At 34.7% G+C, this 18,566-nt stretch overlaps 4 protein-coding genes across 9 annotated transcripts; 3 read left to right on the plus strand and 1 right to left on the minus strand.

The window, feature by feature from the left end:
- Nucleotides 1–75: 75 nt before the first annotated feature.
- Nucleotides 76–4,485, minus strand: LOC18033434 (SKP1-like protein 21). Of its 3 annotated transcripts, none has more exons than XM_006421899.2 (10): nucleotides 4,321–4,485; nucleotides 3,050–3,329; nucleotides 2,423–2,644; nucleotides 1,992–2,183; nucleotides 1,799–1,909; nucleotides 1,562–1,640; nucleotides 1,233–1,333; nucleotides 821–1,002; nucleotides 376–509; nucleotides 76–249 (listed from the first exon to the last, which is right to left on the minus strand). In XM_006421899.2, exons 2-10 carry the CDS (start codon nucleotides 3,083–3,085, stop codon nucleotides 233–235), a joined length of 1,074 nt encoding a protein of 357 aa, XP_006421962.1. In that variant the 5' UTR covers nucleotides 3,086–3,329; nucleotides 4,321–4,485; the 3' UTR covers nucleotides 76–232. The 3 variants fall into 3 exon arrangements, with proteins under 3 accessions (XP_006421962.1, XP_006421963.1, XP_024036839.1); XM_006421900.2 differs by having other exon boundaries at nucleotides 4,316–4,485; XM_024181071.1 differs by lacking the exon at nucleotides 1,799–1,909 and having other exon boundaries at nucleotides 4,316–4,485.
- Nucleotides 4,486–4,736: 251 nt separating this feature from the next.
- LOC18031202 (short-chain dehydrogenase TIC 32, chloroplastic) lies at nucleotides 4,737–9,536 on the plus strand. 2 transcript variants are annotated; one of them, XM_006421905.2, is made up of 8 exons: nucleotides 4,737–5,195; nucleotides 6,149–6,380; nucleotides 6,602–6,681; nucleotides 7,100–7,253; nucleotides 7,950–8,028; nucleotides 8,364–8,448; nucleotides 8,819–8,865; nucleotides 9,190–9,536. In XM_006421905.2, exons 1-8 carry the CDS (start codon nucleotides 5,090–5,092, stop codon nucleotides 9,346–9,348), a joined length of 942 nt encoding a protein of 313 aa, XP_006421968.1. In that variant the 5' UTR covers nucleotides 4,737–5,089; the 3' UTR covers nucleotides 9,349–9,536. The 2 variants fall into 2 exon arrangements, with proteins under 2 accessions (XP_006421968.1, XP_024046950.1); XM_024191182.1 differs by lacking the exon at nucleotides 4,737–5,195 and adding an exon at nucleotides 5,214–6,061.
- Nucleotides 9,537–10,168: 632 nt separating this feature from the next.
- Nucleotides 10,169–13,920, plus strand: LOC18033027 (short-chain dehydrogenase TIC 32, chloroplastic). 3 transcript variants are annotated; one of them, XM_024191120.1, is made up of 8 exons: nucleotides 10,169–10,815; nucleotides 11,039–11,270; nucleotides 11,384–11,463; nucleotides 11,739–11,892; nucleotides 12,430–12,508; nucleotides 12,786–12,897; nucleotides 13,035–13,081; nucleotides 13,354–13,920. In XM_024191120.1, exons 1-8 carry the CDS (start codon nucleotides 10,710–10,712, stop codon nucleotides 13,528–13,530), a joined length of 987 nt encoding a protein of 328 aa, XP_024046888.1. In that variant the 5' UTR covers nucleotides 10,169–10,709; the 3' UTR covers nucleotides 13,531–13,920. The 3 variants fall into 3 exon arrangements, with proteins under 3 accessions (XP_024046888.1, XP_006421970.1, XP_024046839.1); XM_006421907.2 differs by having other exon boundaries at nucleotides 12,786–12,870; XM_024191071.1 differs by lacking the exons at nucleotides 12,786–12,897; nucleotides 13,035–13,081.
- Nucleotides 13,921–14,199: 279 nt separating this feature from the next.
- Nucleotides 14,200–17,676, plus strand: LOC18031308 (short-chain dehydrogenase TIC 32, chloroplastic). The gene is made up of 8 exons (XM_006421908.2): nucleotides 14,200–14,435; nucleotides 15,149–15,380; nucleotides 15,514–15,593; nucleotides 16,035–16,188; nucleotides 16,500–16,578; nucleotides 16,833–16,938; nucleotides 17,161–17,207; nucleotides 17,420–17,676. Exons 1-8 carry the CDS (start codon nucleotides 14,324–14,326, stop codon nucleotides 17,603–17,605), a joined length of 996 nt encoding a protein of 331 aa, XP_006421971.1. The 5' UTR covers nucleotides 14,200–14,323; the 3' UTR covers nucleotides 17,606–17,676.
- Nucleotides 17,677–18,566: the final 890 nt, after the last annotated feature.

Raw genomic sequence — 18,566 nt, forward strand, 5'->3', positions numbered from 1 at the left:
ACAGATTTTGCTCAATTCTCACTGTAAGAGTTCCTCTTTTTTTTTTTTTTTGCCAACTATTTTTGGATGTACAAGATGCTCAAAACGAAAATTACATGTTGGAGGTGAAAAAACGAACAAATAACTCACATGTAACTAACATCTTTCAGCAGCAAAGTCAGTGCTGCCACGTGCTTGAAGCATTCAAAGTTGCCGACACTTCTGGCATATAAATTATTGATCTTTGATTGCGTTATCTACTGTCCAAACCTGTTTAAAACCCAGAAATTGTGTTTTGTATATTAGCTAACAACCATAACAACTTCCCTTCTCAATGCCCAAAGGCAGAGATTTTCATGAAGACCAACTCTGGAACAATGCGAGGAAACAACTTACTTGTACATCTACGACTGGAACAGTTGCTGTTCATTGATACTTGTACAAGTCTCCTATCTTGACCCAATGATAAAATCTCTTGCATCCTTTGAGGCCAATCTGAATTCAATCGCCGAGCAAAGTCCTCTACTTCCCTACAGTTGATCATAAGCATGATTGACCAACAATGCAGTTGGAGGATTTAACAAAGAGTGGCACATTGTTCTTGTTATTTTATATATCCAAGCACACTTAATTGGAAATAAACTTGTAAATAGACATACTTCAACCAAATCAAATAATAAGCAATCTTTCTAGATGACAGTTTGGCATGTAACTTAAGTCGATATCTATAATGGTCTTATATCAAGAGAGTATAGACTTCTATTTATAGAATTAAAATGCCTGTTCTCAGTTAAAAATTTGAATTCATCATCTCAATAGAAGCTCCACATGTCCAGCTAACCTGTCAAGCTCCTCCTTCATCGCAGGATCTAGATCATCATCAATTTCACCATCATCAAATTCCATCTTTGGTGAACAGGTAACAGCAGTAGAACATTGCAATTTTGAAGTCTTATGGGGAGTGGACACCGCAATATCATTAAGCCCGCCATTATGGAAAGCTGAATGGAGAGAGTTGAACTCCTAAAAGAGCAAAAAGAAAGACAGCATATCAACAAGAGGAATATAGCCGATCTGGCTTTTCTGTGTCAATATCAGCACAAAAATGGAGAAATAACAATAATTACAATAGCAGCATGATGATTATTGAACACAAACAGGTATGCATCATGAAACATGCGATGCAGCAGACATGGCACACAGACACAGGACAATATAGATAGGAAGAGAGAGAAAGAGAGAATATATCAGACCTTGTGGTTTCCATTTAAATTGTTTGTAGAAGAGTCCTTTAGTTGATCTTTTCTTCTTCGGTTTTTCTTTTTGTTCTTGTTTGTTTTAATCCCCTTTGAATCTGAGAGACAGAAAGCACTTAATAAGTTTAGAAAGGCTACAAGAAGTAAAGGATTAGACATTGGTAATAATAATGGTTTGTAGCCATGGTGTTGTACTGCAGCTATACTACTCGCACAGTTACTATGGTTAGACTACGTAAGGTCTACAAGTACTGAGTTAAACACCTGATGCATAGGGAATACTGTAAGTGATGCACTAAAAAATGAAGAATATTTCTCATATATACCTCCATTCCCCCCATTTATAAATGACAATAGATCATCAACTGAGCGCTCATCCACATGCTCCTCCTCGACCTCAACATTCTGGCATATAAGGAGAATGAAATTGTTAGCACTGCAAAAATGTCTTCCCCAATTTCAGTACTTCAACACCACATAATTATATGCAATTAATAAATAGATATGAACTTAGTCCAAAGAGAGAGTATGTAAGAAGTTTAGGATGCTACAACTTAAGCCACCTTAAGTTTCTCCCTCTCTTTTAACTCTTTCCTCTTCCTCGCATATAATCGATTCAAAAGCCGAATACGCGGATCATCAGTTACATTATTTAAGGGTTCCAACTTCTCTTCCTGAATCAGAACAATATCTCCATGAAAAACCCGAAAAAGAATTAAACATCAATACAATTGATTTCTTGGTAGCAGCACAGACCTCCGTGAGATCATCTGGTAAATGAAATGTCTCGCGTATTTCCTCAGGAGTTTTTCCTTCAATAATTCGAGCAAGCGCACGACTAGTGAGATCCACCAAAGGCTTTAATTGGAGGCTGTCAGCAGCAGAAGTAAGCTCACACAACTTTTTAGTATCCATACGGATAAACTTCTCATCAAACATTTTACGTTCCTAGACATTTAACAAGCAAACACAAAAATCAAAACCATGTGGATGGGTGCCATATTATCTTCCAACGATACTAAAAATTAAAAGGATAAATTAAAAACGAATATAACCACAGCTTTCCAGTGGGTCAGAAATTAGCACTTTTTATGTCTTTATATCCCTTTCACTAAAAAACAATTTAGAAGGAATATTATCTACCAGACACGAGAAATCTTGCAAGGAACAGAGAAAGCAGAACACACCTTATTTGAGCGGCCTGGTACTTGATGAAACCGGCAGTAATCAAGTACCAATCCAAAAATAGCAGGATTGACCCTTTGTGGAAGTGATATAGCATAGTTTTTGGAAGATCCCATTCCTGTTTGAATAATCTCTCGGCAAATCATGGGACAAAACATGGCAACCTCCTCTTCTACTTGCTGGATTGAACCATCAGTAGTTTGGACCCAGATATAAGACTTCATCTGGACTCATCAAACCAAAATCAACACCAAGTAAGAATCAAGACTGACAGGCCGCTAAAGGCAAAATAAATAAACAAATAAATAAGTAGATGATCATAGCTAGATCATTGTATTGCACATTCCAACTCTCAAACACTAGAAGTTCAGTTTCTAGGCTCTATCCAGTGATCAAAGCATTTAACATAGGACAAAACTATAATGAATCCGCAAAATTGGTTATTGAAGTAAAAACCTAGATTAACAACAAAATACCTAAACATATACTTACTACACCATAAAAAAGCCATTGCTCCTTGCTACATTTCCAAAGAATAATCTGGTATCCATTGTTTCTACTAACTAATTAAAAAGAACATAATCGAAGAAAGAGACCAAAGATATTCATGAAACAATTACACAACATACCTCAGGTTTGACTACTGCCATTGCACCTTCGGACATTTAAAGAGGACGCAGCAAAAAACTTTACGTAGCTCCTAGAGAGTGAAAAGAACTTGCACCTCTATTTCAATAGCAAAAAAGTAACAGAGGAAAAGAAGGCTTCTTGTTCTTCAGAAGATTATCTTCGTTGCGAGGACAGAAACTCTTCATCAACACTTCCCAAACTGACTCAATGCTGGATTCCAATAACATGTGTAAGGGCATTCTTGTCAGGAAAACTTCCTCAGTCTTTTCAGTTGTCACTCTATAAACAGTACAACATGAAATGTTACAATTGAAATTACATTTCAAAAGAAAATGCTAGTGTTTTAACTAAAACCAAATTCTATTTAGACTAAAAATGAAAATTTGGTATTATAGCATGCAGGAGTTATTTGTACAAAGCCAAGACATCTACTCCACAGAAAGCATCTAGGAATGATCCGAGTTCTACCGATAATGAACATATATACACGAAAACTTAATAGAAGAATTAATGTTGCTTTTTAGGAGCTATATTTTTGTGGGCCCCTGTTTCATTAATATGTGAAATCCAAACCGTTTTCCCATTAAAGGTGCGACCAAACCTTCCGAAGAAACAAAGAGAAATTGGACAAGAGGAGGGGCTCTCGATGCTTGTCCTGTCAGAAAAACTTCCAAAGACTTATTTTGAGACTTCAATTTTTTTCAAATACCATTCAAAATAGTGCTTGTTGCTGCAGAGTTCAAATGAGACTATCATATGCCACTTCGTATCCAAAAAATTCTCCATGAATCATTCTCCGTAGCATAAATTCCACTCTTTTCCCGGCCAAAAATTCCACTTTAGACATCGCTAGAATGAAACAATGACAGTCTACCATTTTCAAAACCCATAAAATGCAAGCCAAAATTCATTCAGCTATATCAAGAGAAATTTGTTTTCCAATTTGATAACATCATTAAGTTATTATAGATTATTCCGGTGCAGCAATAAGCTAATGCTATACTATAGTATCAAGTTCGTTAAAAAATAAAATTAAGCTGGGATGCAGATAAATTTTAAGAACAAGTAATCAAATAGATGCTAAAAAAATAAAAGAAGTTTACAATTTTGCAATTTCCTTTCCTATATAGTTGAACTAAGCTAACTAACAAGCCAAACATCATTTTGATAAAAAAATACATTTAACATTTTCATTAATTAAGTTCATAATCCATAATAAAAATAACATATTTTTGGTCATAAGAGAATTACAGAATTTTGATTACCTTACCGCCGAAGCTTAAACGAAGACAATTTTTTTCCAGATAAAAGTGGAGTCTGCGAAAACGGGACGGGGAGCTGGCGCTAGGGTTTCTCTAATCGCTGTGACGCTGTGTTTTTTCCGCTACTGCGATTGATTGTGGTTTCTGCACGTGACGCTATCGATAGGACGATACCGTTTACACGTGCGGGTAGTTAGGGTCTATTATCGGGTTGTTGTTATCGGGAGCTGATCCGGCTTGGATTGGGCTTGGGTTTGTTTTAAAATTGGGCCATCGTGACCCAAGAAAACCGATAGGATCGGCCATGCAACTCGTGTTGATGTTGTACGTTTCCTGTCGTGTCGTATTAATGAAATACATTGCTAAGTATGATAAGACACGTGCTTAAAAAGGTTTGGATTATATATTATTTATTTATTATTTTTTTCTCAGAGCTTTGTCTTGTCGGGGCCAAATCGGTGTCACACCTACGTTATCAAAGATGGTGAATAATTTATGAACGATGATCAAATCAAATTGCGTGGCTTGTAAGTGACACCAACTTTCGAAGGCAACAACGCGATACGAATCTAGCAAGATTGCAGTCACACAACCTTCACCGGTCGGTGAATGACTACACGGCTTCCTAAACGGCTAATACGTATCAACTGTCGTTGCCCTTCATTCTTGATCGTAACTCATAAGAAGCCCGTAACGCTGTAACAACCGTAACTTTGTTTGTGCGAGCTAAAAAAAAAGAAAAAAAGAAAAAAAGAAAAAAAGAAAAAAAGAAAAAACATGTGGCTGTTTAGCAGAAAAGGGCCATCTGGGTTCTCGGCTTCCTCAACAGCTGAGGAAGTTACTCAAGGAATTGATGGCACTGGCCTCACAGCCATTGTCACAGGTTTTTTTTTTTTTTTGTCTTAATAATTGCGATAAAATGAAATTTGCATTGTTTTCATTTTATTGAATGCTTGGGATATTCGGTAGATCTGGGCTGGAAATTTCAAGTTCTGATAATATTGTTTTGGTTGTTATGGAAGTAAAGTTTCCTGTTTCCGTAGCAAATATGGGACCTTTGGTCTGTTTATCCCTTTAAATGTTTCTGATGATATACTGTTATGTGGCCCATGAAAATCAGAGATTTTTCAATGAAATGAATGCTTTTATTTATTTATTTATTTTTTAACTAAAACAGGAAATCTTTGTTTCCTTGGTTTTTACTTTACCGTCATCTTTTTTTTTTTTTAACTAAAACAGGAAATCTTTTTTTTTTCTTTTTCTTTTTTTTTCACTTTACCGTCATCGTGTTGTGTTGTATTGTTGCCAACTTTGATTAACATATTTGGATCCATTGTTGGTTGGTGAAAATGATTATAAAATCTTGTTCAAATTGATAATTCTGCACAGACAACCAATTTTCATGAAAATTTAGAGTTAAAATCAGATGGATTTGGCGGTGAGATGATATGTTAATTACTCCATATACTCTAATGCCCTATTTTTGTGTGGTCGACAAGATGAACATGGTGCTGTCCTGAAAGAACATTAATATTTGAGGGATTTTCCGAAAGAAGTTTCGAATTCCAACCCCCCCCCCCCCCCGGTGGGCCCCCTCTTTCAGCTTCAAAGAGGAACCGAACTCGCTTACGTGGAAATTTTTAATTTTTCTCTGATATTGATGCTTTGGACATTTCCTTGATTTTTGCTTTTGAATTGGGCAAGGACGGCACAATTGCAGAAAATATGTTGATGTTTTAAACATGAGGGGTAGTTGATTTACATAAGTATGTGCTTTATATATTAACAGTTTTTGTTATTCATTTTTTATTTGCTGCTTGGACATTGTGATCATAGGAGCATCAAGTGGTATTGGCACTGAAACTGCACGTGTCCTTGCCTTGCGTGGTGTCCATGTGATTATGGCGGTCAGGAATATGGCTGCTGGTAAAGATGTTAGAGAGGCAATAGTCAAGGAAATCCCCTCTGCTAAAGTTGATGCCATGGAGTTGGATGTCAGTTCCTTGGCATCTGTGAGAAAATTTGCTTCAGAATATAATAGCCAGGGTCGTCCACTGAATATCCTAATGTAAGAATAGAAATAAGAGCTGCTATGGTAGATTTTATTTCACTGCTTCATTTATTCTTGTACACACGTGCAACTTATCTGCAAACTCTCTCTGCATGAATGTCCTATGTTGTTTCGTCTTATTTCTTCATTTTAGACTCAAATGTGCAAAATTTTTCTGTTGGGTATCACTGAGCTCGATGATTTGTTCTACAGGAACTAATTTTCTTTTCTATTATAAGAAACAATGCAGGAATAATGGCAAGCCCATTCATGCTATCGAAAGACAACATAGAACTACAGTTTGCAACAAATCACTTGGGTGCGTACATATATTTCAAGTATATATTATTAAATTGATGCTCTTAAACAGGACTGGTAATGGCAACAACAAGCATAGGTTTTCAGTTTATATTATTGCCAAAATTGTTTTCAAATCTTTTAAGACAGAACAGTATTATTCGATGGAAGTTACAACTTACAATGGTTTGGCTGTGTTTGGGTCTCCTCAGGTTTAGGAGGACACTTGTTTCATCTTGATGTAGACAAATTAAATATCAATTCCCTGTATACTTCTTCAAATAAAATTATAGAATTTATTACTTGCCTCTGCCTATTTGTTCTGGCACAGTGAATTGCTACAATTTCAGCAGTTTTGAATGATTAAAGTTGTTCTTTTCTGTTTGCTTCTGATGCATTGGTGATTGACCGAAAAGTGGGGTGACCTTGTTTTTCTCCAGGTCATTTTCTGCTGACTCATCTTTTATTGGACACCATGAAGAAGACAGCGCAAAAGAGTAGCAGGGAAGGAAGAATTGTGAATGTCTCCTCAGAGGCTCATCGTTTTGCTTATAGTGAAGGAATTCGTTTTGACAAAATCAATGATGAGTCAGCGTAAGACTATCCAGCCACAAACTCAATTTATTTTTTATTATAATTTTCAGATGATATCCTTGACAATCATTTATTAATCACTTGTGTACTGAAGAGATGTTTCTTTGGGAAATTAATATTAATTAAGCCACTTGGGTGTTTATAAGACTTTAAACTAGTATTTTTTAGAGGATTACTGTTCAGTATACATCTTCACAAATCTTTTTGAGGGTTTCTTGGCTATTGAAATGTTACACATCTGCCTGTTCATTTTCATTGGCTATTTACATGACATAAACCTGGTGTTGTCAACTCAATTCTGGAACTTCCCAAAAAGTTGACAAGGTTGAAAGTACTAGCCCTTTCAGCGAAATATTGAAAATAGTACTTGAATGTGAAGCTTTGATGATATTAATGAACTCCAAAATGTTACAGTGTCTTCTATTTATCTGGAAATTCCTCTTTTGATGATCATTAGTAAAACTAATTGATAAGCAATTCAACAATAAAGTGTTAAGCATCTTCATATGTTTCAAAAATTGATCCCTAATTCACTCTAGACTATTTTCATGCTTTATGCAGAGGTATTCTTTACATATCCTAGGGTGTCATATTGAGTTTTGAAAATCTGAGGCCCTATGTAGACCTGTTGAATCTTGATGCACATGCTGAAGTTATGCACAATTAGTTTGACTGTATGGACTTGCTTATGTGCAGGTACAACAGTTTTGGTGCGTATGGCCAATCGAAGCTTGCCAACATTTTGCATGCTAAAGAGCTTGCAAAACATTTGAAGGTAGATTTTTTCTCAAGTACGATTGAATTTGCTGTCTGTTTCCTGCTTTGCTGAATTACAAATTCTTTTGAGAAAACTGTACTCTCTCAGCCAGCATTTCTTTTAATTGTTTGATTTGTTATTCTCTTCTATCTCTGCCATTTTAGAAGTGATCCAGTTATTTTCTTTAATGCATGAGGAAAATGCAAAACTTTCCCATACTCTTTTCTTCTATCCTCAATTATGTCTCCACTTATTTGTCAATACAGGCACATGCTTGTACTACACTTTTGGGTCATTTGCTTGCTACATGCGTAATGGTCTCGATCCTAATGGTGCTTTTTTTTTTTTAACAGGAAGATGGAGTGAACATAACTGCGAATTCACTTCATCCAGGATCAATTGTCACCAATCTTTTCCGTTATAATGGAATCTTAAGAGGTGATTTTTTTAGCATTTCATGTTGTGACTAGTAGTTTATGACTGGACTGCAATTAACTCGGTCTTCTAGTTGTATAACATTAGAGAAGGCAAACAGGTGTGTTGTTAATGTCGTAAAATTGTTTTGTTGGTATTAGAGCCAATTAGCAGGAATTGGTAATATTATTCCCTGAACTCCTTTTAACTTATTTTCGTCCATGTACTAATGCTTGGGAATATTTTGATGTATTAATTACATTTGTTATGAGGACTTTCTCATCATTTAACATTTCTAATATGTTGCCTTATTTGCCATGTATTTCACTGTCACGAGCCTGATGCAAATGCCTCTAATGGTCTCATTTTTTACTTTTTCCTTGGTTTGATGCAGGCTTTTGTAATACTGTCGGTAAACTCGTGCTAAAAAATATTCCACAGGTAAGTTTTTATATCATGTTGAATACATATATAGAAATGATTTTGTGATGTGCTTACATACCCTCTAAAATTTTAATCATCTTTTCTGTCTAGATGTAATTCCATATTTTTCATTTAAGCTTGTCAAGAAGTCATAGAATGAGGAGTAGCTGCGGACCATATGCTTACTGCCTTACCGACATATGATAGCCAAACTAGTGAAAGTTTTACATCTTTTTATACAATAATTATTTGCTTGCATGAGAGTTTTGTGAAATTGAAGTTCCATTATACACTTTCAGTTCATTAATTCTGCTTTGTACAAATTCCTGAATCTGATTACAGGGGGCTGCTACAACATGCTACGTGGCATTGCATCCCCAAGTCCAGGGTGTAAGCGGCGAGTACTTCTCTGACAGTAACATCTACAAGCCAAATTCGCAAGGCCAGAACATGGAGTTGGCAAAGAAGCTCTGGGATTTCAGCATGAATTTGGTTAAATGATACAGCCAGATATGTCACCGGTTGCCGTTCTTGATTCAAAATGAATATCTCAAGTGAAAACAAATAAAATAAGGCGAAAATACTCCATGTTTCTATTATATTTGTAAATGTTTGCTCTTAAATTCCCTAAAAAAGTGATTGTGGTATTTCATATATTAAGTTAAGATGGAACTGTACTTTTGTGCTAATTTTTATTTAAAATTGGAGGACGGTTGTGTCAATTTACAAGTTATTTTCCTTAAAAACGTAGACATAAAATCTGAATCATTTTCGTTTTTAAAAAATATTCCTTCACATCCAAAGGATTCAAACACTGTTAGTCAGTCAAGTAAATTAAATGAGAAACTACTTGGCCAATTTATAAAAAATTAATTTGAACTCTTCGAAGGAAGCACGTGGTTATGTGGAGGATAATATAGAATTTTCAATAGTCTAACAAGGATAGAATTGTAAAGTCATGCAGATTTTTTTTCTTTTGAATATAGTTGAGATTATTTGAACCCACTAATTTCCTCTCAATACTTTCTTTTAATTTAGGATTTTATTATCTAAATAATTTTTAAGCAAATTACTTAATTAACAATTTCTTCTCCTTCTTTCTTAATTCACAAATTCTCATTAATTTATTTAGATATATTTTTTTATCTGTAAATAATTTGAGTCACTAAATAAGAAGAATAAAAACCAACCTTAAAATGAACATCAATAAAATTTTTATCAGCTATGAAAGTTAATGAATATCAAGAAATTAATTTTTACTAAATACATAATTTAATGAATATGAAGAAAAAAATTTATTTATTGAAAGTATGAAATATAGGTTATGATATGCTAAGAAACAAATAAACTTAACAAGAGTGAAATTGTGTTTTTAGGTTGTAGAACGTGGGAGTAGAAAGAAAATATAAAATTATAAAATAGAGGGAGAAAGTGGTCAGTGATGGCCTGCTGGATAATTTTGAGATTTTTAAATTTTAATATTTCTTTTAAAATGCCCAGAGAATTTTGGTGGGGCTATTTGAATAAATACTAAAATGAAAAGAATTTTGCAAAACTATACTAAAATTTGTGAAGGTTAAAACAACAATCCAAGTAAACGGATTCCCGCCAGTTTAAACAAACTAAACGAACCGTGAAGATATAAAATTGAAGCCACAGGATAGGACTGTCGAGGGTGCTCTGTTTTTGTCTGAAATTGTTTAGGCATTTTAGTCTTTTTCACCTGAATATTCGTATTATCATTCTAAATTTGGACAAAATTTGTATGATTTTCACAAATTATCGGTTAAAATAGTGGTCAATAACCTATCTGCTCTGCAAACTCTTAGTTTGAAGCTCAGATTGAGGGAGAAAGAGAAAGAATGTGGAGGCTTAGCAGTAAAGGTGCTTCTGGGTTTTCATCTTCTTCAACAGCTGAAGAAGTTACTCAAGGGATTGATGGCTCTGGTCTCACTGCCATTGTTACAGGTAACATTATCTTTTTTTTTTTTCAACTTTTGTTAAACTTATAATTATATTTTAATTTCTTATAGACATTCAAAAAATGTAACTCAAAAACTTGAGAAATTTTGACAGTTAACTAGGAAATTGTAACAAAATACTTGGTGATTGTGACTATGTATATGATTTATTATTCTAGCTTTAGCCCATTCTCTGTGCTTGATAATTGGAGTGGTTTCTGTTTGTGTAGGAGCTTCAAGTGGTATTGGAACAGAAACTGTTAGGGTTCTTGCATTGCGTGGTGTTCATGTAGTTATGGCAGTGAGGAACATGGCTGCTTGTAGAGAGGTCAAAAAAGCAATTGTTAAGGAAATCCCTAATGCCAAGGTACAGGCCATGGAGTTGGATTTAAGTTCATTGGCATCGGTGAGGAAATTTGCATCAGAATTCAAGTCTTCAGGTCTTCCACTGAACATTCTCATGTAAGATTAACGGTACTTTCTTAGTTTTTAGAAGCTTAATTCGGAGTCTTTGGTTTAGAGTGTATTGTTTGTAACATGGAACCTTGCACTGAGAGGAATTATGCATTTCTAAGTAACAATGCAGGAATCATGGCAACACCATTCATGCTTTCCAAGGACAATATAGAGCTGCAATTTGCTACGAACCACATTGGTGAGACATGTTACATTGTGTAATCTATATAATGGAATAAAAACATCAGTGGGAACTGATAACTTTTGTTTTTTTTTTCCCAAACACTAGTTAATTGAATCGTGGAATTTATACTTCTGGCCTTAATGTAGAAATACTAGAGGTTTGTATAATGATGCCCCAAGATGATTTAGAGGGAAAGAGGAAATCCTATTCAACAAAGATGTTTAAGCTAATTGAGTTGTAATTCTATTGACTTATTGGAGATGAGTGATTTGGACTCTATCTTCTTGCAGGTCATTTTCTTTTGACAAATTTGTTGTTGGAAACAATGGGAAAAACAGCACGTGAAAGTAGCAAAGAAGGAAGGATTGTAAATGTGTCATCACGTCGTCACCAGTTCTCATATCCAGAAGGCATACGATTCGATAGAATCAATGATCAGTCAGGGTAATATCCTACTATAATCCCAATTTTCTCCTCTTGATGATTAAAGTACTTCAGTTTATAATATGTTACACAATCAATATTGCTTAATGTAAGTTGAGTACTCAAGTTTTCCATTGTGGTCAAGTAGCAAATCCAAATTATATGAGAAGTTGCTTTTTATTAGATTTATTACTACTAGATTCAAATCTTTGATCTAGGAAAGGCAAGAAGGGAATGATGTCAAAGTACAAGGGCTTCACTCTGCTTGTGACTAATGAATAATATAAAGTTGGAAATGATTGATTACATGATATTTAAGATTTCATACAATTATGGCGAGTAAACTTTATAGATGTTGGCTTTTGAATTATAGTTATTAAAAAATATCATGCATGTCGCTTTTGGACTGCTAAGGCTTGTTTGAATTAAGACAGTTTACAACAGTTGGGACTTAAGGATAGCTTGTAAGTTGTTTATATGGTGATTTGTATTCAAAAGTGTTAATCAAACATGATGTAAATCTTCCCTATCTTAACATATGGCGTTAATAACGTGCAGGTACAACCGTTTTTCAGCATATGGCCAATCAAAGCTTGCTAATGTTCTGCACACTAATGAACTTGCTAGGCGTTTAAAGGTGCATGACTTGCTCGAGGCTGTATATTACAAACCAATCTATCATTTCTTTTAGGAATAATGTTAATTAATCTTCTTTATGCACTCCTTTTTTATGCTAAGAATGGCATCTGTTCTTGTTTTAAGCTTACTGAAGTGTTTTCTCTCATATCTGCCAGTAGTACTCATTAGTCATGATCTTTACTTGTAAAACATAATGGTGGTATGCTGCAAAGCCCATTATGAGTCATCTGAACCAAAATTTCATTTAATATATTGATGTGATCCTATCTAAACAGGAAGATGGGGTGGACATAACAGCAAATTCAGTTCACCCAGGGGCAATTACCACCAATCTTTTCCGCAATATCAGCTTTTTCAGTGGTATCAACTCAATACCTCATTTTGTTAGCCTGGGAAAATTCGACTGGATTCCTTTTGGCCTTTGTGTTCTTGTTCGAGTCTTTCCCTTTCACTATTTGCCTTCATGCATTTGATGGAAGTGGCAGGCTTATGTCAACTATATGGTCCTTTTCGGTTTGATGCAGGTCTTGTAGGCCTTCTTGGTAAATATGTGATAAAAAATGTTGAGCAGGTAATTCCACTCTTTACAGAAACAAATGAACAAAATTTGAATTTTTTTCTTAAGAAGCATCATTCTCAGCTACAGTCTCATAGATTTTCAGGAAAAATGCTGACAGAAACTATATTGTCAATTTTCAAATATGAGTTTATAAATATCCTTCTTCCAGAAGGCAATGCAGAAAAGTTTTAGATCTTTAGTTGTAATAAATAGAAGTTTTGTATTTTAGCATAGGCTCTTAATTTTCCGTATTTTCTTGTTTGATTACTTTTATCTGAATGTAGGGGGCAGCAACAACATGTTATGTCGCATTGCATCCACATGTGAAAGGGTTGACTGGCAGCTATTTCGCAGACAGTAACGTAGCTCAGGCAAGCTCACAAGCTGTTAACACTGAGTTGGCACAGAAACTGTGGGATTTCAGCTCGGATCTGATCTATAGATGTTCTCAAAATTCATAGAGAGTAAAAAAGTTACTGCTGCCTCTTCCAGAGAGACAAGACACAAGACATTAAATAGATTTTCTGTAACTGATAGGAACCCATCATCCTTTTCTTCTTCTTCTTTTTTTTTTTTTTTCCTTGAGCTTTCTGTTATATTTTGTTGATGATGATGAAAGCTTTGATATTAACTTGTTAAGGCGGTTCAATAGTTGCAAGATCCAATCTATGATTACATTGGATTGAATTTTTTTTAAAAGATATTATTAATTAAAAACACTGCAAACACTACATGAGACTCAAGCCCATGATGTAAATTTTGATAAGACTGCCAATGAACCGGTTGAAATAGGTATTGGCCTGACATTGGATTGAATTTGAATTAATGAACAGCCCTAGTTCAGTTCTTCATCAATGGTATTTTAGTCTAAAGATAATTCGCATTAGATAAATGTACTCACACATAGATTACGCGTTCCACTGAATTTTGGTCCTGTTAAAAGATGTCTGCATAAAGACAAACAAATTACAAAAGATATATTATATCTTATAGTTGGCCTTTTGCTAATCAGATAAATTATTTTGAGTGGCAATAATTGACGCCAATCGCCAGCTTGGAGCCTTGGACATTAGCTAGTCAAAAATGTCCAGCACTAGCATCAATCGAATGAACCACCAATGTCTCCACTTTCAAGAACAATTTTCAAATTAATTGTCAGTCTTTATAAACTGCCACCCTTTGTAGAGAGATTCAGAAGCCCGTGCCTGTAAAATTGTACGAGTCTTCACATACTGTTGGAGAAAGAGAAGGACAATGAAGCTGTGGTTGTTTAACAGGAAGGGGCCATCTGGCTTCTCAGCCTCTTCAACTGCTGAGGAAGTTACTGACGGGATTGATGGCTCTGGCCTCACTGCCATTGTTACAGGTTTCTTTTTTTGACACCTAAAATGTTAACGTGGTTCTTTTATTCTTCTTGAGTACTTGAGTGAACTGATCTTTTTACATTTTTCAGAAATCTGGGTTTCAGTTTTATGATTTTGTCTACGTGGTTATGGAAACTGAAGCTCCTTCTTTTATTGACAAAGTGAAAATTCTCTACTTATTTGGTGTATTTAGCTTTGGATGATTTTGGTTACACATTATGGGGCCTCTGTTCGATCTTATATGGTCCAGGAAAGTCAGACATGCTTCAGTACTTAACTGTTATCACATGTTAAATGACAGCGTTTTGCCTTGAACTTAATATGTTCCGAAGCGTTATATTATTTTATGTGAGTGTATGAATGCTGACTCCGATTAACTTTTCTGGAGTGGTTGCCGATTGAGAAGAAATTGTATCAAAATTACGATCAAATTGTCAATTGTGAGAGGACAAGTCAACCTTCTTGAAATTTATTTAGAATTCATCATACCTATGATGTCAACTCAGAAGTAAAGTTGAATTATTTAAATTGGTCTCCATGCGCCTTGTTTAATTTGACATTTCCCTAGATTTTTCCTTAGTTAAGAGTTGTAAAATTGTACATATTAGCATGAGGGTAATTGTATTGACACAAGAATCTGCTGTGTGTACTAACAAGGTTTTTTTTTTTTTTTTTTTTTTTAACTCTATCCCCCTCATGGACATTGTGATTACAGGAGCAACTAGTGGCATTGGCACTGAAACTGCACGTGTGCTTGCCTTGCGTGGTGTCCATGTAGTTATGGGGGTCAGGGATATTGCTGCTGGTAAAGATGTTAAAGAGACAATAGTCAAGGAAATCCCTTCTGCCAAAGTGGATGCCATGGAGTTGGATCTCAGTTCCTTAGCATCCGTTAGAAATTTTGCATCGGAATATAACATCCAGCATCATCAATTGAATATCTTAATGTAAATGCCGTTCTACTGCCTCACATTTTCGTGTGCCAACTCATTTTCTTATGTTTTGATCTGATTTCTTCAATTTACACATACTTATATTTAATGAAATTTTACAGTGACTGATTGCTTTTCCAATTATAAGCAACAATGCAGGAATCATGGGAACCCCATTCATGCTTTCCAAAGACAACATTGAACTGCAGTTTGCAACAAATCACTTGGGTGCGTTACATAGCACAATACTATTATCTGATGCTCTTGAAGAGTTTTAGCAATGGGAAAAAAGGGGAAAAAAAGGAACGAAGTTTTCCATTTTATTAATTATGAACCAATGTTGTTTCCAAATTTCTTAAGCACGAGAAGTACTGATCAGTGGAGGCTGTAATAGCTAGGAGTTTTTGCAGTCCCATGGCTTCAAAGGGTGATTTATTTGTCTTGATGTGGAAGAATTATCTATCTTACACAGAGATGATATTTACTGTCATTTTACACTGCTTTAAGCTAAATGATAGCATTTTTATAGGAGAAGATTCAAACTAATTGTTCTTCACAAAGAATTGAAACTTCTCGGTGCTTATGAAATTTTTTTTCCTATCTTTCTTCTGAAGCATATGATGATTGATGGGAGAATGCAGTAACCTTAATTTCAAATACTTTCTCCAGGTCATTTTCTTTTGACGAATCTTTTATTGGACACAATGAAGAAGACAGCGCGAAAGAGTGGCGGGGAAGGAAGAATTATTAATGTCTCCTCAGAGGGTCACCGGTTGGCATATCATGAAGGAATTCGTTTTGATAAGATCAATGATCCGTCCGGGTAAAACCATCTATCCGAATAATACTTAATTTTTCTACTTTTAGATGGTCCCCTTGGCAATCATTTAAAATCATTCAAGTGTAGTCAATATGAGACATATACAAATCAACCACTTGGTTGTTTTGAAGACCTTAAGCTAACATTCATATTGGATTCTTGCTCAGTACAGGTCCTTCCAATCATCTGCTCTGCTTCTTCTTCTTCTTCTTCATCTTTTGTTTTTTCTTCAATGTGATTCCTGAGATGTAATGCTATTCACTCTTGAATATGCTATATAAGTAATCGGATTTCCTGGACTTGTTTATGCACAGTTACAATGGTTTTCGTGCATACAGTCAATCAAAGCTTGCCAACATTCTACATGCCAATGAGCTTGCGAGACGTTTAAAGGTTAGACTTCTCCTAAAACCAATTTTCTGATGGAAAGGTTAGACATTTAAAGAATTGGCTACCCCTCCTGCTTTGATGAATTATAAGTTACTGCAAGTAGAAAACTGTATTTTCTGCAACTGTTTCTTTGATTTCTTTGGTACGATTTTCTCATCCATTTTTCTGATTTAGAATTCAACCTTTGTTTTTCTCAATGAGAAGAATTGATATGTTGTCTCATGCTGCAATATACTAATGGGATGTTCTCTAAACAGGAAGATGGGGTGGACATAACTGCAAATTCAGTTCACCCAGGAGCAATTGCCACCAACATTATCCGTCATAACAGCCTTTTCCGTAGCATGAACACTATATTGCATGGTGAGTCTCTCTCTCTTTCCCCCCCCCCCCACCCCCCCTCCTCTAGGTCTTGCATGTATGTACAATTTTGATTGCTTCGGCGTGTATGAAGAAGCACAATTAGTGAACTTATTGCATAGGATTTAAAGGGTGAACCAATACAGATAATTAAGACAACACAACTTCTCAAAAAAACTCTCTGATTATTTATGTTAACTTCCGGTTTCTTTTGGTTGGATGCAGCTCTTCCTGGCATTGCTGGTAAATGTTTGCTGAAAAATGTTCAGCAGGTAATCCTAAATTTTCAGAAACAAAGAAATAAGATATGATATTACTTCTTCGGATTCATTCATTATTAATTCTTCGTAACAGAAACCGTAGATTCAAATGAAATATACAAGACTGAAAATAAATTGCCCACCACTTTCAAGTATTTTTGAACAGGCTCTTTAATTATTCCTATCTTTTTTATATGTTTGTTTATTTTGTTCTGGATACTTAGGGGACAGCTACTACATGTTATGTGGCATTGCATCCACAAGTTAAAGGGAAGAGTGGCTTCTATTTCTCGGACAGTAAAGTCGCTCAACCAAGTTCACAAGCACTTAACGTTGAGGTAGCGCGGAAATTATGGGATTTCAGCATGAATTTGATTAACAAATGTTCTGAAAACAAAAGCATGCATTAGCTTGAGCTTGAATCTAAGACATTTCAGCTGGTGCTTGAGCTTTTCTGTTATAGATTTTTTTGCTCTTGTATAACTGCAAAATGCAAACCATGTTGTTGATAAAACTGGACTTGGCATAATGGCATGGTCAAACTCATTGCAAATAATACATGATGTTACTATGATGGTATTGTAATTGTACATTCGTAATTTCCTACCTGAAATGAGAAAGGACACATGGACTCCATTGATTGGTCCATCCTATTCCTATAACTACACCCCATTCAACTGGGCCGCCTTTGTTTTTGAATTTCAATACGTTTTTTTCACAACATGGAGTAAAGATTGACTATAAAATCAAATGAAAGTATTACAAATTAAAGATTCAAAAATATTTCTCTTCTCTCAGAATTTAACATATAAAATTATTTCTTAAAAGAGTATATCCTCTTTGTAATCTAATTTTTTAAAAATTTCACTACGTGTATTAATTTATGATGAATGGTCAAGATTTATTTACTTTTACCTTAACGTATTTTACCTTTCCTAATTTTAAAAGAAGAAGATGAGTTCTAATTAAACAACATCAATTATTATTCTAATGATTTTATAATATCACTTACTATATCCTTTTTGGATCTTCTAATCGAATTAACATAGTATAACAGGAAGAAATAGCCTAATATATGTATTAGAAATGAAAAAAAAATTACAAGAAAAAAACGGCAATATTTCACAATCAATAAACAATTGAACGATTTCCAAGGTGATTAGTTGGGAGACATAATACATATTTGATCAAGGATAAGCAGCAATTGAGTTTATGGTTGGTGGGAGATTTACACACAATAAACTATTTTTATACGACATTTTTTTCATATTTTTTGGATTAATATCAAGTTCCCGATAAAAAAATTTCTGTTTGATGGATTTTCTCTTAGTTTGGAGAAAAAAGCTTGTGAAAAAAGAATTTAAAAAGAAG

This window comes from Citrus clementina, unplaced genomic scaffold, assembly GCF_000493195.1.
Source record: "Citrus clementina cultivar Clemenules unplaced genomic scaffold, Citrus_clementina_v1.0 scaffold_9, whole genome shotgun sequence".
NCBI lineage: Eukaryota > Viridiplantae > Streptophyta > Magnoliopsida > Sapindales > Rutaceae > Citrus > Citrus x clementina.

What these genes read in the sequence shown, in the direction of transcription:
- LOC18033434 (XM_006421899.2), bottom strand. Translation starts at nt 3,085, where the DNA reads ATGTCCGAAGGTGCAATGGCAGTAGTCAAACCTGAG. An exon ending in TATAAATGGGGGGAATGGAG is followed by an intron (nt 1,334 to 1,561) that starts GTATATATGAGA and finishes TCTGTCTCTCAG; the next exon opens with ATTCAAAGGGGATTAAAACA. An exon ending in ATTTAAATGGAAACCACAAG is followed by an intron (nt 1,003 to 1,232) that starts GTCTGATATATT and finishes TTGCTCTTTTAG; the next exon opens with GAGTTCAACTCTCTCCATTC.
- LOC18031202 (XM_006421905.2), top strand. Translation starts at nt 5,090, where the DNA reads ATGTGGCTGTTTAGCAGAAAAGGGCCATCTGGGTTCTCGGCTTCCTCA. An exon ending in CCTCACAGCCATTGTCACAG is followed by an intron (nt 5,196 to 6,148) that starts GTTTTTTTTTTT and finishes TTGTGATCATAG; the next exon opens with GAGCATCAAGTGGTATTGGC. An exon ending in TTATAATGGAATCTTAAGAG is followed by an intron (nt 8,449 to 8,818) that starts GTGATTTTTTTA and finishes GGTTTGATGCAG; the next exon opens with GCTTTTGTAATACTGTCGGT.
- LOC18033027 (XM_024191120.1), top strand. Translation starts at nt 10,710, where the DNA reads ATGTGGAGGCTTAGCAGTAAAGGTGCTTCTGGGTTTTCATCTTCTTCA. An exon ending in CTTCCACTGAACATTCTCAT is followed by an intron (nt 11,271 to 11,383) that starts GTAAGATTAACG and finishes TGCATTTCTAAG; the next exon opens with TAACAATGCAGGAATCATGG. An exon ending in ATTTGCTACGAACCACATTG is followed by an intron (nt 11,464 to 11,738) that starts GTGAGACATGTT and finishes ATCTTCTTGCAG; the next exon opens with GTCATTTTCTTTTGACAAAT.
- LOC18031308 (XM_006421908.2), top strand. Translation starts at nt 14,324, where the DNA reads ATGAAGCTGTGGTTGTTTAACAGGAAGGGGCCATCTGGCTTCTCAGCC. An exon ending in CCTCACTGCCATTGTTACAG is followed by an intron (nt 14,436 to 15,148) that starts GTTTCTTTTTTT and finishes TTGTGATTACAG; the next exon opens with GAGCAACTAGTGGCATTGGC. An exon ending in CATCAATTGAATATCTTAAT is followed by an intron (nt 15,381 to 15,513) that starts GTAAATGCCGTT and finishes TCCAATTATAAG; the next exon opens with CAACAATGCAGGAATCATGG.